General features: G+C 42.5%; 2 protein-coding genes across 2 annotated transcripts; one reads left to right on the top strand and one right to left on the bottom strand.

Moving 5' to 3' along the window:
• Positions 1 to 325: 325 nt before the first annotated feature.
• thbs4a (thrombospondin 4a) lies at positions 326 to 8,815 on the top strand. Its single transcript, XM_049763835.2, has 23 exons — positions 326 to 581; positions 2,225 to 2,422; positions 2,485 to 2,720; positions 2,800 to 2,902; positions 3,218 to 3,309; positions 3,880 to 3,931; positions 4,020 to 4,210; positions 4,279 to 4,416; positions 4,516 to 4,596; positions 4,685 to 4,837; positions 4,945 to 5,049; positions 5,233 to 5,340; positions 5,477 to 5,636; positions 6,670 to 6,788; positions 6,866 to 6,918; positions 7,039 to 7,123; positions 7,258 to 7,354; positions 7,430 to 7,608; positions 7,759 to 7,807; positions 7,882 to 8,078; positions 8,147 to 8,319; positions 8,381 to 8,520; positions 8,586 to 8,815. The coding sequence occupies exons 1-23, from the start codon at positions 503 to 505 to the stop codon at positions 8,633 to 8,635; spliced, it is 2,838 nt and encodes a 945-aa protein (XP_049619792.1). The 5' UTR covers positions 326 to 502; the 3' UTR covers positions 8,636 to 8,815.
• A 339-nt stretch (positions 8,816 to 9,154) lies between these two features.
• serinc5 (serine incorporator 5) lies at positions 9,155 to 19,634 on the bottom strand. The gene is made up of 12 exons (XM_049763846.1): positions 19,455 to 19,634; positions 14,262 to 14,426; positions 13,492 to 13,670; positions 13,314 to 13,396; positions 12,975 to 13,068; positions 12,426 to 12,637; positions 12,201 to 12,293; positions 11,656 to 11,782; positions 11,445 to 11,514; positions 11,266 to 11,302; positions 10,501 to 10,645; positions 9,155 to 10,422 (listed from the first exon to the last, which is right to left on the bottom strand). Exons 1-12 carry the CDS (start codon positions 19,479 to 19,481, stop codon positions 10,278 to 10,280), a joined length of 1,377 nt encoding a protein of 458 aa, XP_049619803.1. The 5' UTR covers positions 19,482 to 19,634; the 3' UTR covers positions 9,155 to 10,277.
• Positions 19,635 to 20,050: the final 416 nt, after the last annotated feature.

The raw sequence follows: 20,050 nt of genomic DNA, 5'->3' as shown, positions 1-20,050 counted from the left end.
CCTTAGTTCAAATAACATCAAATCTGGAGTTATGTGTGACCCCAGACTTTGACACAAGTGTGGTTCTTTTAGCGCCGAATAGACTATTTTCAGAGTTGATAGGTTTGCTTTGTTTTGTAGCCTCCGTGGTACAAATATAATTTTTGTTATATACAAAATATGGTTTTCACCCCAAGAGGCAATCTATAGTGACGTCCAACATATCCACTCTGTCAATGATTGAGCCGTTAACCGATAGTTGTAACTCCTCATTTGTATTCTTTCCCCAAAACACCATGAATTTTGTTTTTGCAAGGTTTGAGTCTATAACCGCCACCACTTTTTTTTTGTTGCAAAATGAGGGTGGACACTCCCCTCTGCTTTTAAAGCTGCGCCTGTGGCCAAATAGCCACCTCACCTCTGCTACGTATTTGCCTCAACATCTGGATGCTCGGCTTTGTCAAGCAAAGGCGATTCAAACGCGATTCAGTTCCAAGGCCAGATCCTCTTTTGACTGGAGACAATGAGTGTGTGGCCTGGAGTCTTGGCTCTGTCTCTGGTGCTGCATCAGCTTTTGATCACTGCTACAGCTCAAGGCATTGGTGAGTGCTTGCTACCTCACCGACTCTTCGACACATGAAAACAAAAACAGCGTTCGTTGCAGGATCGTGTTGTGATGCATTTTGAACCTCCAGAGTGTGCTCGTCCTTTTTGGGGGAAAGGAATTTAGTTGACATGAAGTCTGTAAACAATGAATAGTAATTTTAAAATTTTGCCAGTTGTTGTGTTTTACAGAAGAAATTTTGAAATGCTGACCAGGAGAGATTATTATTTTAACTCATTTTTTGCCAGTCCAGTGCAAATGGATCTTTGACGTCTATAGCAGTCAATGGCACTGAATGAGTAAATGGAATTAGAGAATCTCTGAATGTTCCCGTTTTGATGCCTAAACTCCTTTAAGCAGAATTCTATCCGCGATTGAATGAACGGTGCCTATCACGACTCGTCCCCGGTTGTTTTATTATGTGTAGGTTGTCATGGTTTCTGTCCGCGTCTGTGTACTCGCCCCTCCCTTCCTGTGTCTACTCACAATCAATGTCACCTGCCTCTCGTTACCTGTCTCGTATTTAAGTCCTGTTGCGTGTCACTTCCTGTCGGGTCGTTGATGTCGTGATGTCTTTTTCTCTCATGTCTTTGTCGGTCAGTTCCGTTTCTGATATCCAGTCTGTCGGGCAGTCTTATTGTTGGTTTTGTTAGGAAGTTATGTTCGTTTGCCGGTTCTATTGATCTTGTTCCCCTCATCCTCCCTTCCAACTGCCCTTTCCCTCAATAAACCCTGGTCCATTCCGATCCGTGACAGGTGCCCTTATTGTTTGGAGTGCTCTAAATCTGTCAATTCAATTAAATTCTTAACATTAACTTAATATTGAGATCTATTAGAGCAATTCAGCAATTGAGTTCGGATTGTCTAGCCTTGACGTAGGCCTGTGCAACTCTACTTGTTTTTGGGACATTTTGAGGTTGGACGAATTACGTCAAATAGGCAAATCTTGATTGGTAAAGCAGCTCTACCTGACATCTGAAAATGTGCATGTGCAAAAAAAAAATTTGCTTGGAAAAAACCCAGCATTTTTTCCACCTCATTTTCCTGTCACTTCATGTTATTCTTGAGAAATAGCCACATGTGAATGTGAAACGAGTGGGTTGGCTGCTGTGGAAAGAGTGTGCGCCGTTACTCTGGCTCTTTTCGGCAGCTCCGTTCTGTCACTCTAATAGACACAAGTGTTCCTCACATGTTCACGTAGGTCACATGCACACATGTGGACACCATGTCACACTTCCAAAAGGGATTCAACAAAGCCAATTTGCAGTACACTGGCAACTATTGCCATTTGGATGTAGCCCTTCCATGAGAAAAAAAAAGTAGGCCTTTAAAGCCATCAAACAATTGACACTGGATGTTTGCTTTGGCTTTTTTGAAACACTCCTTACAGAAAAAAATGTGAGATATACTATCATGCAAGCTTACTCAGCGTCCTTCCCAAGAGTTTAGTGTGTACCAAAGGATTATCTTTGTGTTTGCTTCTGAAATGTGGAAAAAAAGGTCTTTAATTCTGTCTAACACTTTTGAATTTCTTAACACTCGTGTGATTAAACTCATTTGAAAATGCCTGTGCAGAATGAAGTCATGTAATAATTTGACATCCAAAACAAGCATTTTAACACGCTGACTCATGTGTATTAGTGTATGACCTTCTGGTGTCACCGGACTGCCTGCCAGACTTGCTCCAAGGAAACTTAAAAAAAAATGGGCGGGACGAGGCCTTCTTGCTGTCCTCCTTCAAACTCCAAAACAAGGCCCCCTCATCCCTTTACAGCATCATTAACCCCAAAGACAACAGCAAGTACCTGGAGCTCACTGTGCAGGCCAAACTGAGCAAAGGTGAATCACGCAATGACGTAATACCCACCAATGCTCTATTTCAACATGCTCTCCTTCTCAAGTCACCCTGCGCTACCAGAAGACAGATGGCAGATACGACACCACCAGTTTTAACCACGGCTCCCTGGCCGACGGAAAAGAGCATCACGTGCTGTTGCATGCTAGCGGGCTCCAACGCGGGCCACCTCGCCTCAACATCTACGTAGACTGCAAGCTGGTGCACATTCTGAATGACCTGCCAGCTGCCTTTGGCTCCATCCCTCGCGGTCCCAACGCAGTCGCCCTTCGGATGCTGCCGGTACAAGTCATAAAAATGTACATAGAGTGCACATCAAGCGGTATCATTTGTTTGTCTTTGTTTTTCATTTATGATCAAGGGTGGCATGACTGACATGAAGCTGGTGCTTGATGACACCGTAGACAATGTGGCAACACTGCAGGACTGCAGCCTGGATCAGAATGAACCTCTGAAGCTGCTGAGTGAGAGAACAATGACACACTTCGCAATCTTTAGACATTCCGGATATCTATTTCAGGTTGCCTCAATAAAAAGAGGCTTATGAGTTTCGAAGCTGATATTCTACCAAATATACCAAACTTTTATTGGATTTGCTCAGTTCCATGAATGAATCATTTTACCTTTGAGGTGATTCGTTCATTCTTATAGCGAAATTCACCGTGGTCACTCATCTTTTAATTCAACAAATGTCCAAAATGTGTTATAAGTGTACAGTGGTAAGATCACAGTATAGTTCAACGTACGGCAGTGTGACCGCTTTGGTGACTTGCGTTCAGGTTTCCAAGCAAGCACAGGCGTTGAGGAGCAGACCACGATGCAGGAATTCAGGAGCATGCTGGTTGAGCTGAAGGAGATGCTCAATCAGCAGGTAACTTGTTTGTGGATGTGTCTTAAGAAAAGCTTGTTTACACTGTTGTATTTTAAAATACTGTACGATAAAGATCATGTGAGCGCAAATATTAGTCACAAGGCAATGTTTTGATATGAACAAGCAATCAAGCTCTTGTCAAGATATTAATGGGTTAAAAAGGCTGACAAAAGGCAAAACTAAAGTTTTATGTGGACTGAGACTTAGTGGTACAAGGTGAAGAATGGGCCCTGAGTTGCAATTACGCTTCACGTGCTTTTACTTCCAGGCAAGAACGGTTTCGCAATAAAATCAGCTTCTCGTAAAAAAAAAATAAAGTGACCTTCTGGGAATTTGGAGCAGTTTTATTTTTAAGGGATTGTGAAACCACTGATGCAAATGTTCATAAAGTTTAAATCTGATATTTGCAGGAAGTTTACTGGTTACATGCCAGGCAATACAAAGCAGGAAGCTCAGAATAGATGAGAGGAGACAGCTACAGAAGCTTGTCCCACTGACATACATGTCATTTTGAACAAGTGGCGACATAAATGTAGATCAATTTCCCTATATTTCTGATTTCTCTCCAAGATAAAGGAGACCAACTTCCTGCGGAACACTATCACCCAGTGTCTTTCTTGTGGTAAGTCGAACAGAACAACAGTGAACTGACCCCCCCACTCCTCTCCTCTCCTAAAAAAAAAAAAGTCCTGGACAAATATTGTCTGCAGGTCCCGATGGAAAGCCGACCGATCCACGTCCATATCCAGGCCCAGACCAGTACCAAATGCCTCCTGCTTGCCCACCCGGAACGTGTTTCCAACAGGACATGTGCATTCCCTCTCCAACGGGAGGTTACCAGTGTGCTCCCTGTCCTGATGGATATACGGGGGATGGGATTCATTGCGATGACATAGACGAGGTACTGAGCTCTGCACATTTGGACAAAAAGACAACGTGACACTAATTCATTGTTATATTGTGTTTTAGTGCCAATTCAATCCATGTTTTCCTGGAGTAAGGTGCGAGAACACAGCGCCTGGGTTCCGATGTGACAAATGTCCTTTGGGATACAGTGGGCCAGAACTAAATGGAGCTGGAGTATCCTATGCACAATCTAACAAGCAGGTATTGGACATTATTGTTGGTAAATAGAAAAAAGTGAGTAAAAATGCTGCCAACAGAAAATCTGCAACCGATGCTTTTCTCCATTCACGTTTCTTCAAGGTGTGTGAGGATATAGACGAGTGCCTGAACCCGCCTGAACACGGAGGCTGCACTGACAACTCCCACTGCTACAATACTATTGTAAGACCATAACAGACGACAACTGCAGAGTTATTCCCCAAAGCTAAAAAACAAAAAACGCCTGGTGACCACGCACTGTTCTCTCCAGGGCTCCTTCAACTGTGGAGACTGTAAAACTGGCTTCACAGGTGACCAGGCGAGCGGCTGCCAGGGCACCAGACTCTGTCCCAACGGGCAACCCAACCCATGTGACGTCAACGCCGAGTGTGTTGTGCAGAGAGACGGCAGTATTAGCTGTGTGGTGAGCTCAACAAAATAACGCCTGTCCATCCACTGAATTATGTATTGCATTTGTGAAACTTTGACATTGCTCGGAAACAAACACAAACTTGTGTTTGTGTGTGTTAGTGTGGTGTTGGTTGGGCAGGCAATGGCTATAAGTGCGGAAAGGACACCGATATTGATGCCTATCCTGACGATACTCTTGAGTGCACAGGAAACAACTGTAAAAAGGTTATGCAGAAATCTCTTTCACTCTTGCTTTTCCAATTAATCTTCCGAGAATCTACACGCTACCATCCCACCCAAACTACCTATCCCATCCACTTACCTACCTTAACTTCCTACCAACCTAGTGCATGTAATCGATCATATAAAGATAAAAAAAAAAAAAGTGTGTTTCAATGTTGGTTCCAGGACAACTGTGTGTTTGTTCCAAATTCTGGCCAAGAGGATGCTGACAGAGACGGGATGGGGGATGCCTGTGATGAGGACGCAGACAGCGATGGAATCATTAATGCAAACGTAAGTAATAGATTCCTACATGCAAATATTTCTACATATAGTACCTTGGTTATTTTATTTTATTTTATTTTATTTTATTTTATTTTATTTTATTTTATTTTATTATTTAATGCAACTATTTGTTTTAACATTCCAGGACAACTGCTGGCTGGTTCCTAATGTGGACCAGAAGAACAGTGATAAGGATCTCCATGGCGATGCCTGTGACAACTGCAGAACAGTGGAAAATCCATCCCAAAAAGATACAGACAAAGATGGGCTAGGAGATGAGTGTGACGACGACATGGACGGGGATAGTAAGTTTGTGCTCTTACACAAACCCATTGTGAAGGTGCTATTATGCAAGTTATCAAGATGATTACATCACAGTCTGGCAAAATTCTGAATGTCTGTGGCAGCTCACAAGAAATTTAATTTTAGTAGTTGTGTAATTTCACACTTGAAGAGTGGGCAGCAACTTCAGAAAGCCAACCATTTGGTTTCAAGCAATGAAAAGTTAATTTTCCATAAAATGTTCCATATAAGTGGCTGTAATTACAGGGTGCTGTTTTTCTTCAAGTCGAAATTTGGATGTTTAAGTGGAGTTATTACTATTTTCATTGCATCAAATGGCATTTAAAAGAACTAAATGTCCTCTTGAAGGATTGAAAGGCACTTTGTAAATTTAAACCGCCACCATCCTGTTTTTCATGTCGATTCATACAACAACAACTGTATTCAAGTGTACACATCACATGCTAAAGTATAAAAACTGTGATGCAAGGTGAGGATAGACGTGACTCATTTTTAGTGGTCTCCCTCCCACTGTCTGGAAAAGTGTTATCTGGCCAACAACATTTCTCTGCCCACTTGGAATTCTCACCTCCTTTTGTTAGGCCATTTACGTTCAAGTTAATTGCTAAGGCGTCTCCAGTTCTGCTGAAAACAATGTAAAATGTCCAAATGTCTGAGTACAATTGTAGTTTTCATAGCCCACCCCACTTAAATGCTGAATTTCCTCATGTTTTCCACTGGCGACTTCATCTCCTTGTGTGTATTGTAGTTTCCCGGACATGTTGCGACTCAGCAGTCATCATAGCCAAGATCCAATCTCCTAATCGTTAGATCTGAGGTTGGATTGATTTTAATAATGCTTAGTCAGGTCTGGCTTGTCCCTAAAAGACTTTCCACGTAGCCGTCTGCCAAGGGGCTCTGGAAACTATTAGACCTTTGTCTCAGTAGCCCGCGGACATTTGGCCATCTACTTTTGTCAACTTTGTTGTTCATAATTCAGCCCATACTTTCACACACCTCGCAGCCCTTGTAAAAAAAAAAAAAAAATGTTTTCAGATTTGAAGAATAATGTGGACAATTGCCCACGTGTGGCCAACCCGGACCAGAAGGACAAAGATAATGATGGTGTGGGAGATGCTTGTGACAGCTGTCCCGACATGGCCAACCCTAACCAGGTAACTAACTAAAACCAACCTCTCCAGAAAGATTTACCCAAATCTTTAAAAATCATTTTTGTTTTTCCCGATCGCAGTCGGACTCGGATGATGACCTCGTAGGAGATACCTGTGATGACAACATAGACACGTAGGCACTCATCTGTCACCTCTTTAATGGAGTCCATTTATGTGGAATGTAATTTCAAACATATTTACAAATGATTGCTATCCAATGAAAAACTTGTCCGAATGTTCTTTTGTTGTTCAGAGATGGAGACGGTCATCAGGACACCAAAGATAACTGTCCCAATGTTATCAACTCCTCTCAGTTGGACACAGACAAGGATGGCACGGTGACAAATGACTCATTTGTGGCTAACTGCATTTTTTTTTGTATTAAGTGCAGCAATGAATAGAGAAAATATACCTTTCAGATAGATGAATGTGAGTCTAAATCACTCTCACTGTAAATTTTCCATGTTATCAGGGAGATGAATGCGACGATGACGACGACAACGACGGTGTCAAGGACGATGAGGATAACTGTAGAATGGTGGCCAACCCAGACCAAAAGGATTCAGATAGTGAGCATAAACATTTCAGTGACTGTTATTGGAGTTTGTGAAAAGGGCGCTTCACAGTGTGTGTTTGTGTTTCAGACGACAACGTGGGCGACGCCTGCCAAGGCGATTTTGACAAAGATAACGTCATTGACATCGTCGACCACTGTCCAGAGAACGCCGAGGTCACGCTGACCGATTTCAGAGCCTATCAAACCGTGGTGCTGGATCCAGAAGGGGATTCGCAGATTGATCCCAATTGGGTGGTTCTTAATCAGGTGACCCATGTAGCATTTCTTCTGCTACTGTCTGACCAAAAATACAAACACTCAAAGTAATGATATGATATTCAGAAGGAGTTGAAACATATTACATAAGAACATCTTACATAACCCAGGGATGAGATCATTCTGATTTATTTACACTAGGGGATGGAGATAGTCCAGACCATGAACTCTGACCCTGGCCTGGCTGTAGGTGAGTAGTCCTTCCTGCATGTTTTTTTTCTTCTCGAGTGATCTTCTCTTAGAAGCTACCTTGGTCCTGCGCAGGTTACACAGCATTCAGCGGCGTGGACTTTGAAGGAACGTTCCACGTCAACACTGTGACGGACGACGACTACGCCGGCTTCATCTTCGGTTACCAGGACTCTTCTTCATTCTACGTGGTCATGTGGAAACAGACGGAGCAGACCTACTGGCAGGCGGCGCCCTTCCGAGCCGTAGCCGAGCCAGGAATACAACTGAAGGTACGTGCTTGCCGTCTTCAACGATTTGACCATTCCTTTCTCACATTCTGCGCATTCCTCCCCACCAGGCGGTGAAATCCAAAACAGGACCTGGTGAGTATCTGAGGAACTCCTTGTGGCACACCGGAGATACTCCAGAGCAAGTGCGTCTCCTTTGGAAAGATCCCCGGAATGTGGGCTGGAAGGACAAGGTGTCCTACCGCTGGTTTCTCCAGCATAGACCTCAAGTTGGATACATCAGGTAGAGACAGACATACTTCTATGCCACCACAGCACAAACTAACTATTGTCTCGTAAACCAGGGCTCGATTCTTTGAGGGCTCTGCCCTGGTGGCGGACACGGGTGTGATCCTTGACACCAGCATGAGAGGAGGCCGGCTAGGTGTCTTCTGCTTCTCCCAGGAAAACATCATCTGGTCCAATCTGAAGTATAGATGCAACGGTGAGTGTTATTCGTCCAGTCAGGAAGTGAAAATGGTTTGCAACAACATTCCTCTATTCCTGCAGACACCATCCCCGAAGACTATGAGCAGTTCAGCGCCCAGAACATCAACTGAAGGTTGAGATAAATCCAAATCTCACTCGTGAGCTTTATACACTTTTTACACAAGCTAATGGAAATGTCTATCAGTAAATAACAAAAATGTTTGCATTATCCAGCACGGTGTTTATCATCTGAATGTTATTTACTGTTAATGAAGATTTAATAAAATAAGAACTCGACTTCAAGCACACAAGACATTTAATGAAATCTGTCTTTGAAGTAATTGCTTGTAGACACAAACAAATTGAATTTGTATAAAAATCACACTGTGCTCAAAAGGGACACTGGACTGTCACTTTGAGATTGGCGCCTGTCTGATCCAGTTTCTGCTCTTCAGGTGACAGAGCATCCTCAAGACATTTGTCAGCCCTAGTCTTGGAAGTCGTCCAGCAATTGTGCAAGTTCCGCTGCATTTGTGAACAATATTCTTTCCGAAAGGAAGGAAAGTACTTGAATAGGATGCAGATTAATTTGTGCTGTTAAACCAATACTTTCATGACTACTTATAGAGTTTAACCAAGAATGAAACAGGTTGAGGTCTGAAAGAAATGTTCACTTTAATGACTAATACTTCAACAACACAAGGTCAGCAAAAGTGTACATAAAATATGTGTTAGGAAAATAATGCGGGTTATTGGCAGTGGATGAGAAACAATTTACTGTTAGTATTTATGTGAGTAATTTTACTGTAAACTCAACATTTAGTGCTGATTTTTTTTTTTTTTTTAGTATAAGCTGATGCATAAAATTGCTACGTTTATTTGAATGTCTTAAACATGCTGGAAACAAAAACCGCGTGGAACAAACATATATTTTCCATGTAGGGTTCAGTAGTTGTTTTCCAATCATCAAACTTTGGCGAACAGCTGCACACACACACTTTAGTGGGAACATCTCCGACTGTCAGTTAAATAAGATAAGTTGATTGACAGAGTCTACACAACAATGAGTGGTTGAGTAAACGATGTACAGTACACGATTTTTTTTTTCTACCCAAAAAGATTTTGCTCAAAGGGAGCACTGAGATTGACAAAACTTGAAAGACTTAAGAAAAGCAACAAACTTTTTTGCTCGAATAAAAAAACATCTACAAAAAGTCACACATTACAACAAAGCATACTTGAATGTTAGCCTGAGAGATGAATTTTTAAAATGGACTGTAATTCAGTTTTTACAAACTCCCTTACAAAGGGACTCAGAACAAAGATAAATTTCAGTATAACACAAACACGCTAAACAGATTTGTTCAGTTATTCTGCTACAAATTTTGGTACAACTGTATAAAGTTTGGGGAAAAAAATTCAAGACTCACAAAAAGGACAACGACCAAATGTTGTATAAAGTCTGGACACAACGGTCACAACTAATCGATCTTCCATAACTGTTAAATAAATCAAATGTCCAGCGATAGTAAAAAAAAAAGAAATACCAAAAATACTATCAAGGTTTGGATGATGTAACAATCTTTTGCACATTGTGTAATAAAAGGCATCAGATGTTCCTCCAGTTCCACAGCTGAAGATAGTAGAGGACATTGTTTAAAGGTAGGGGAAAGAAAAGGTCACTGGTCCCTTGGCTCAGGCTCAAAGCTTCATGGCGACATCTCAACACTGGAAGACACCTGACCAAAGCGTGACTGCTGTGTGTCTTGTGTCCTAGGCCTCAAAACGCTTGGGGCAGATGATGGGAGCAATCAGAGTCCCCATGTAGAGCAGGAGACAGACCCATGACGAGGAGATCTTGATCCAGAACACCGACCAGCTCCCATCCAACAGCTTCTCAATCCTGTAGTTGTCATAACTGAAAAGGATACGTCAAAGTGAGTTGACATGGCACAATACAATCTGCTCTGCTCAAACTTTTCAAGTGGTGACTTACTGGAACCAGTTTGTTATGGTCATCATGACATAAAGGGAACCCAGAAAAAAGACAAAGTGGAAGCATTTGTAGCTGTAGTTGGTGGCTTCGCTCTCGTCATACACCACGTTTTGACCCGCTCCCGTCTTCTCCTCATCGTAATCATCTGAAAGTGGAACAACTTTGGTTACATTCATCACCTTTTAAAACAAAAACAATTTGGGATGGACATATTTTGACATTTCATATCATTAAAATTTAGGTGGAGAATTTGCTATGGGGTTGTTTTATCTGGCTCTTACATCAATTGGCAGCAATTTAATTCAATACTAAAAATCCCATTTAATGTCTTCGGGACATTTATCTTCTCTTAGCAGTTAAGACGTTAATATGTAAGCATTCCCTTACTGCATGCCAATGTGATGAATATTAATTAACACCTAGGAAAAGTCTGGGTTTTATGAACGCTCGTTTGGATTTTTTTACCATCCCCTCAATCACCCGCAGGGGGCGGTAGTAGCCTACAAACGGCTCCGTACTTGTCACACCAACAACCTCCTAGTAACAGTGACATCATCTGAGTTTGCTGACCAATACTTTCTCACCATTCCACCTCAGTGTGCCGAATAACAATGAGCACAGGCGCTGTGTTTGCACGCTGCCTACCGCTGGAAACATATTCACACACTCAACAGGCAGGAGGGACAAGGGGAGGTGGGGAGCCACGCAAGAAATAAGAAGGTGTGAAATTCCTGGAAAGGGAAAAAAAAAAAGTGATTTTCCTACCGGTGTCATCTCCGAAGCAGAAGCAGCAACGGGCTCTCTGTGGGATAAAGACAAACAGATTAAACCCAATATCTTGAAAAAACAACATCCCTGCAGTCTAATATTCCGTTAATTAAGCCCATTAACAAATGTTATCAAACCCAACACTCAAGATGAGTTAAATAAAATAGAGCGTTTACTTCAGTCTCTGGTTCACTGTTTCTGATCACTCGGAGGGCTGCGGATCTTCGCTTGATTGTGGAGGTCAAGCTGGTGAAGGGAGTGGAAAAACAGAGAGGCTGTTATTTTCCATCACAAATCTTTGTTTTGTTTTTTTTAAATCATGTGCCATTCCAGACAGCTATTGAGTCTAATTTGGTCCCACACTTTAATCTCAGTGAGAGTTGTTACCAGGAGTAAAGGATGCAGCCAAACAGGATAACAGCTCCCAAAGCTGTGACAATCTTCTTGTCACTTTCCTTCCCAGATTTGAAGGGAAAGACACACACGGTTGTGTTCACGCCATCTATCTCCACCACTACAAGCACAAAATGCACCAGCAGCTTTCAGTAGCAGAATGTAGAGCAATATCATGCATATGTATTAGCACAAGGATGATCAATTATTTACTGTTGAAGATAGAGGCTGGATACACTGTAAGTGATGGGGAAATGTGGGGCACATGGAGGGAGGGGGGAGTAGGAGCTAAGTCTATTAAACATCACTGTTTTTTTGTTTTTTTGGAGTATGTTTGGCTTAAAAGCAAAGTGAGTCTGCATTGATCATATTTTTATATGGTTCAATTAAGTGGGTTCTCTATGTGGTGCCGAAAACTTTGTTTCCTGATATGACCACCAGGGGTGTTCATTTATGAGTGACCAACTGTAATTTGTTCATGATGCCTGAATACTATTCTTGATTGACATGGGTTAAAAAAAATATTAATTTATACTCACTTTCTGTTGGTTTGCTGGAGAAAGCTGAGAAGGTGAGGTACATGACATACACACTGATAACTCCCGGTTGAAGCAGACCAGATGTCGGCTGGACTGAGGGAACACAAAGGTAAACAGAATTGGGAGATTAAACCCCAAAATAAAACATATTTCACCCTACTAGAACAAAGCGAATATTTAAAGAAGCTTTGATTTTTATTCGCATTTATGAGTCGAGTTTCCTACGTTTCTGTATGAGAGGGGAGATGGCAAGCAGAGAAACGATCAGGCAGAGGCTGCCGTTGATGCCCAAGAAGATTCTGTTGAGGCGACATGCCATGGGGTGGGTGTAGTACAGACCCATGAAGACCACAGCTCCCACCGCAATGCTGAACAGCACCAGAGTCACTAAGGCAAGTGCTGCATACCACAAGCGGTTATATTTCACTCCTGAGCTCCTGCGTAGGCAAGTAGACAAAGACAAAGGGATAAAAAAAAAAGAGAATAAAAAAGCAATGTGGGTGGGTAAAACAAACTCAAATATAAAAAGAGGGAGGAAAAGCTGAGAAAACCAACTGGGTCCTAAAGAAATAAATCAAAGGCAGAAAAGTTTAGTGAGAAATTCTTGAAGGAGAGTCGGTTCAAGACATTCATTGAATTTGGATAGTGGCTCGCGCCAAATCTTTTTCTTCACGTGACCCAACAGAACGAATATGTACCACCCGCTCTATTTCTCATGAACACTGTTTGCATTGACGGAGCTTTGTGTGCTTCCAAACGGCCGGACTGACTAACCAGTTTGTGTTCCACCGGTGGGCAAACTCCACCAGCAGCATGAGCTGGATCAGCAGGAAGAGGAAGCCGCCAGCAGCTCCGATATAGCGCCACACTAAGCAAAAGGTGGAAAAGATTCAGTTAACACTTTATGCTAATACAAACCGTGTGCCACAGGTTACGTACAATGTTTTACTAGACCACCAAAGAGTTTGAACTAATGGTAGCTGCTTGTGGAAAACTTGGGAAGTGTACCCAATTTATTTTGTAATCTAAAAAAATGGCAGCTACTACTGTTCTTGTAGCATACCTTTAAAAGGTGGTCAAAGTCAATATCAGTATCTAATATACAGTATTTACCTTCCAGAAAAGTTTTCTCTTGTGGAATAAAAAAGCCTCCTGCACAGCTAGCCACAAGCAAAATGAATTTTGGCAACCAAAACCTGAAACAATGACATAAATATGAATACAAATATAGAAAGAAAACAAATCCCAGCTTTTTGTGCATCTCACACCTAATCATTTTAGAGTCAATTACCCATTATGTATGGCCGCCCTCCAGCCAGTACTGTTATTGACGCCTATGGTGAAGATGGTGAAGATGAAGAAGAAACAGGCCATGCCAAAGCACACCTTGTAGACGGCAGAGTAACCAACCAAGGTCTTGCAGTTTGTCCCTGCATTCATCTTCTCACACAGTTCACTGTAAAAGGGGATCTAAGTGACAACATACACACAAAGCCAAAGTGGATTAGCTCACTGCTGTATGGAACGCCATTGAGACCCTCCGGCCACCCACCTCCCGCCACCTCCACTCCCATGTTTGTCTAGGCCTCAGTGAAAAGCACCAATAGCGTCTATTCTGTACGTCACGCCTCTTAAGGGGCAAAAAGAGCCAACAGGCAGGAACAACAACTCTGATTCAAGTCTTTCATGAAATGATGGCCGTAGGCTGTTAGAGGAGAATTACGCTTCGGATTCCGTGTCTACAAACAGGGGACACAGATGAATACATGAACAGCTTTTTAGCTGCAAGTTGAGGGGACTGAATCGAGAAGGAGGAACACAACTGGAATTTGTTGATACTGCTGTCATAAAAAAAGATGACCTAAAAGAGGCCTTAAATGACTGGAGCTGATAAAAGATGCATGTAACCAAATCTGATAAACAAATAGCAGTATTAGCAGACAGCTGATGTCGTAGTAACTCCAGAATTTAGCGAGTCACTATGAGACACCAACAGCATCTCCGCCTCTGTAGTCTCCATTTTTTGTGTTTTCCTTAAATGTGTATTACGCGCATACTTACATTTTTCATCTCTTCCTCAACAGTGGGGGACATCATGATGACGCACACAATGGTGACCAGAAGAAAGAAGAGCGTGTACATGATTCTGGTAGCCGTGGACTGCTTGATCTTAGGGCAGCACTGACAGCAGCACGAGCAGGCTGCTGAGCCACAGCAGCAAGCCAGCTGCATTGTGGAGGAAAGACGAGAAGATGAGATTAGATACTTTTAAGTCATCTGTACAAACAGTCTGGGAATTCAGGTCAAACTGAGCAACTGGGGCATTGAAAGGCAACTGGAGTAGGAATGTACGATACCACTTTTTCTTCACACCGATACCAGTACGAGGATCAGTTCTTGAGTAGTGACCGATATAGATATCAAGTACCAATACCATTTGTACTTTTATCTGGGCTGGCAGTGAATGAGTTAAGATGTAAATGATAAGCATGTGAAAGTTGAAACAATGTCGAGTCTGTTGTTCAAAAATATAATTTCTAAATGTAACCAAGAGCAACTCCTATTGTAACTTTTTGTCGCTCACAATGATTATGAGCTACATTTTTAACCTACTCATTTGGCTGTCTTGTGGCATTTAAATATTCATTTTAGCAGGTGTGGTTCAGGCCACAGGGCTGGCAAGCCTTGGCAATGTTCCTGGCTTGATCCTCGGCTCCTCCCAAGGCTGTGTCAACACACTTGAGCTCCCGTGGCCAGTATTTTCCTCCATGCTGCCTAACAAGATAATGGCTGCGCACCCACGTCCTGCTCAATGGCCGATTAATTAGGCATTGCAGAGTGAAATTAACCAGGAAACAAAAGGGCATTTCACAGAGAGGGTGTTTGGATTTCATTAGTTAGGGGGTGTTCCACCAGTGAACTCCACGCTGCGTGTGGGCAAGTGACTCTGCAAAGAGTGAGCAAGCGAGAGGTGGCAGAACTGGTCTGAAGAAATTCTTTTCAACAGCGATACAAAAAGGAGTATCCATGGTAACCCACGCTGGCCTAATCCACTCCACGGCCCCTCGCCCCTCCTCAACTGCGTGTCTGCACATGGACAGGTGGTCAGCGTATCTCTGACATATGTCCCTACTTCAATGTTCATAGCAACCCCCCGCTTAGTTGTCATGTTGCTCCGGCTGTCCCACAAAAAGATCTTTCTCCGTCCTCAAAATAACTCCCTCTTTGGCCCAGTTGCCGTCATCGACAGAAAACGAGCTTGCAAAATGTCTCAATTGACAGTTACCCGGAATGATTTGTCATACTTCCTTCATTTCCCGCCCAGAAGAAACTTACCAGTGTTGCCATTTTTTATGACTGTTCACCCTGTTTTTGCGATATTCATCTGCCCTTTGATTCCACCTCAAATTCTTTGGTGTGAACTGCCTGCTTAGCAACAGAGATCCTCAATTCAGTCTTTGATACATTACATAGAAAAAAGGAGGGGAAGGAATTTGCTCCAAGGTCTTAATGAGAGTGGCCATGGAAGAATGCTGACTAGGTTGAAGCGCCAGACAGAAAGAGTTCAGACGAAACTCTCGACACACCCCGCTGTCTCAAATTACAGCATAGCAGCGAGGAGAAAACCTTTGAGGGGAAGGAGGAAAATGGAAAGACATCACCGACAATAGAAAACGATTCATGCATGGCACAGCCTCCCTCCCACTGTGGGAGCTACCCCCGAGGTCACCTTACGTTGTGACACCACCATTGTTTCCATGTCTAGGCAGCTGTGTACACACAGCAAAAATGTATCACTGCTCTGTTTTCTATACAAACCGAGTCTTTGCTTCTTTCTTGGCAAACACGGCCCATAGCTACAAGTAAAATACAAATTACAAATGTGATGGGCGTGGCAAGCAGCAGAGGCTCAAGAAAGAAAAAGGTCACACCATATGACATGCTAAGAGATTAGCCAGTCATGCGTAAAAATTAATTTCTTAGTCTGTAAAGACAATAGCGCTACCGTTTTCTTATTTTTGGGGGGGCAAAAACATCCAACAACTACCGGAAACATTATGCAAATGTATTCACCATCTAAAAACAGTCAAACTGTGACTTCCCTTGTCGGAGTAATATTTCATTATGATTTATGATATGTTATTGTACATTTGAGGAAGTCTGTTGTGATTGACAAACAGAAGCAGAGGGGCCGGAACTTGTGGCCTCTGCTTGGCCTCAGTTGATCTCAAGCCGACGATAAGAGGAAACCACCAGAGAAGACCTTTCTGCTCTTAGATGATATGATGAAATAACGTGCAAAATAGCTTATCTGTTAATGTCTGCTTGCAGAGACTCTGCAACAAAAACATGTAAACAAGTGCGGATTTCCCTACCCCTTAGAATTATGTAACTTAGGGACCCCAAACCAAATAAAAGTGAGGTTGATGATCGGGAGTAGTTGAGACTAGCGTACGGCAAGCATACGTCTCTCCTATTTCTCCTTGCGGGGGGGAATGGTGGGAGAACCATACAGCTCTCCTAATTCTCCTTGCAAGAAACCGAAAACATCTTCTCTCCTTATTGTTTGTGAGATGTTTAGGAAATAAACCGAACATCCCTATTTGTGAATTTAGAAGTTTTACTCAACAGCCATTTTCTGAAACGGGCATTAAAATGAATTTTCGATAACACGCCATCTTTTAGTCAACCTGCAATGATATGAACATATAGCTTGAGTCTAGTCAAGGCTCAGTCCATATTATGAGCGCTTCCATTTTTTTTTACAGGTTATTAACGTAACTTACTTCAGTGGAGTGTGAGTTGTGATTTATGTTAACACCTCTCAAATCTTATAATCTGTGCGATCCATTCTACGGCAGAATCACATGGTCAGCATGGACTGCAGCCAAACTCTTAACTTGGGGTGATAATTTCACAAGTCCAGAGACTTTTACAGCTCATCAACACAGACTTTGCGGATTAGCTGTCACACTTCTGCCGCTGCAGCAGCTGTGCTGTTCAATTGCAACACTTGGCAACATTAGTTTGAAGAAAAGAAGAAAAAAAGGGGAACTATTTCACTTTCCTTGTTTTAAACGAGTGTTGATTGTACTTAACGTGTTTTGCGAGCCCAATATCTTCTGTGTGGTCACGTACTGTGCCAGACGGTCGTGTCGCCTCGCTGTGAGGCTTCCACATGGTTTCATTGCTGTCCTACAGTCACGGCCAATGTTCACAGCTCTTTGGAGCAAACTCAGCATTGGTCAAAAGCCTACCCCCTACCTCACTGCAACATGGTGGACATCTCCGATCCCCACTGAGATGTTATGAGCCGCTTGCTCCCACACTATGAGCGCTCCTTTTTCCAAATCAAACACCGCGCACCCACTTCTTAACTTCCATTTGCAGGCCAAGGAGGAAATGAAACGGCCCCATGTTAATTTAGGCCCCTTGATCTGAATGAGTGAACAGCACGCAAAGATAGACAAAATGGTTGTCTGGGATAAAGATTAGAAAAGCAACAGGACAGACAATTGAAACGGATCTCCCTTTTTGCCCCCTCTTTTCAGTTTTCCACATCGCCCTGGCGCTGAAGTAAGCAGGAAATAGAACTGAGTTTTCCTGAGATGAGAGATGTGCTTATGTGATTGAATTCCGGAACAGAGCAACTCAGCAGTGGGCCAGTGTGCAAAATCTCTTAGGTGGGGCAAGGGATGGTCAGTATTGTGTGTGTTTGTGTTTGAATGTCTACATGATCATGTACATTAGAATAAATTCACAATTATTTATATGTTTATTCATATGTAGAATTTTAATTAGAAGCAGACTATGAATCACCCAGAATTGGAATTACAGCGCCTCGTAAATGCTTTGAGAATATTTCAATGACTTGACTTTATGAAAAGCAGCATGTGGAATGACAGAAAGAAAAAACAGCATCTGGTTGACGTGGCACCTTATGGAGCAGATGTGAATCCCACAGAACGAAGCATGCGACCTTTAATTTCAACAACATGACTTACCATCTTGTGTTATTTTTGTGTTGCCACACAAAAATAACACAAATCCACAAAAGTTTTGGCTGTGACATTTCTTTAAGGAGTTTTTTTTTCATGTTGGATGGTGGCGTTTGATCAGTAAAGTGAGGAGGATCAAATTGGAACTGGATAATTGAAACTTTCTGTGTCATCAACAGATGCTACAGTTGCTTGTTTACTTTCATGCTTAGCTTGTAGGAGGCATGAGTGACATCATGCCAGCTAAGATCACGACATTTCGTATCGGCTGGTGAAAGAGGCTTTTGAATTGCTCCTCTTTCATCCAAAACCGAGCTGTATTGTATTGTAAAACTGCTCCAAACAACAAAGCGTATGTAGGAATAGAGAAAACGATTTTGTTGGCCTGACATGTTAGTATTATGGTTAATGATGTAGTTCATGAGTCCTGAAAGTGCTTTATGGCAGCTGCAATAAAAGCGCTATATAAATAAAGTTGAGTTGAGCTGAGTTGTTGGAATGTTGGAGAAAGCCAGAGCACTCCGAGGAAAAACCCAATTGAGATCAGAGAAATTCCACACAGGGAGATGTAACTGTGCTATCCACTGCGCTCCCTCATACTGCACAAAGGAATAGAAATGTGAAGTGTAACACATGCAAGTACTTTGAGGCAACTCGGTGGCATCTTCACGTAATTGATTTTCTGCTCGTAACCCAATTTGTTCAAACCGACAACAAATGCAAACACGCGTTGAGGCGCATTATATGTTGCGCTGACAGACAGCAAAAATGTCAGCGGCTGGAAAAGTTGACCGGGTATAGTAACAACAAAACGGAGAATGCAAATGACGCGTGAAATCATGAGTGTGATACAGCGATGAAGACACGTCTGATCCGTAAAAAAAACAAAACAACAACCCAATTTCCTGTGTCTATTCAACATCTGCTCAGACGATCCATGACGACATGTTTTTTAACAGCAGTCCCTGCTAACTGATGTTTAGCTAGCTCACTTAAGCTTCTTTGTTGTCTATCAGTGTGCCAAAAAAAAAAAAACAGTCAACGATGACTTATGCAAATGATACATTTTTATCAGATTGATTATCAGTAGTAAGTGACATTTTGACCTAAAAAAAATGGTAATTGGCGGACGCTCTGGGAACATCAGGCTGAAACCACAAAGCGACGCTCGCCGCTTGTGTCACACCACTGCCACTAAAACATCACCAAGAAAAAACATCAGAAACGACAATCGGAGAAAAGCGTTATTCCTCACCTGCGAGATACAACACGGCGTGCACATCCTATGGAGCCGCGACAACCAGCTTCAGAGAACGTTAGGGAAACGCATGAAAACGCCAAACGCGATGGAAGAGCTCACTGTTGTCCTCCTGCAATACTGCGAGCTCCCATACGACCGCCTCTTCTCCTTTCCTCTCCTACACTATACCGCCACTGTACTACTGTTCCTCCTTCTCTCCTTCCCCCCCACAAACACCCTCTTCTCAGTCACCGACAGTGCACATCACGCAAGGACAACTACCGCTGTTACTATACTTGATAAAAGTAAATATTTAAGTAGAAGCTACGAGATCACAAATTGACAGTAACATACAAATAAGCATATGTTTAACACAGGGGCGCAGATGGGATTTTAGAGCTGGGTGGGGGTGGGGTCGTGGAAATAACAACCCGCAGACATAAATTAGGGCCAGAGAGCCCAGAAACCTTCCTAACAAACATCAGGATGCCTGGTGTGCTTCAAAAACAGGAAAATAATATGCACTTTTACAGGGATGCCTCCAGAATGTGAGTAGCTTAGCTATTATGAAGTCTACTAAATTTCCATGTGCTGCTGGAATCCCTGGACTA

Source organism: Syngnathus scovelli, chromosome 3 (assembly GCF_024217435.2).
Source record: "Syngnathus scovelli strain Florida chromosome 3, RoL_Ssco_1.2, whole genome shotgun sequence".
Lineage (NCBI taxonomy): Eukaryota > Metazoa > Chordata > Actinopteri > Syngnathiformes > Syngnathidae > Syngnathus > Syngnathus scovelli.
This window is presented reverse-complemented; position numbering and strand designations above follow the sequence as displayed.

What these genes read in the sequence shown, in the direction of transcription:
- serinc5 (XM_049763846.1), bottom strand. Translation starts at nt 19,481, where the DNA reads ATGTGCACGCCGTGTTGTATCTCGCAG. An exon ending in CTCCCCTCTCATACAGAAAC is followed by an intron (nt 12,294 to 12,425) that starts GTAGGAAACTCG and finishes GTGTTCCCTCAG; the next exon opens with TCCAGCCGACATCTGGTCTG. An exon ending in GGCTGCATCCTTTACTCCTG is followed by an intron (nt 11,515 to 11,655) that starts GTAACAACTCTC and finishes TCCCTTCACCAG; the next exon opens with CTTGACCTCCACAATCAAGC.
- thbs4a (XM_049763835.2), top strand. Translation starts at nt 503, where the DNA reads ATGAGTGTGTGGCCTGGAGTCTTGGCTCTGTCTCTGGTGCTGCATCAG. An exon ending in TGCTACAGCTCAAGGCATTG is followed by an intron (nt 582 to 2,224) that starts GTGAGTGCTTGC and finishes CATGTGTATTAG; the next exon opens with TGTATGACCTTCTGGTGTCA. An exon ending in CCTCAAGTTGGATACATCAG is followed by an intron (nt 8,320 to 8,380) that starts GTAGAGACAGAC and finishes CTCGTAAACCAG; the next exon opens with GGCTCGATTCTTTGAGGGCT.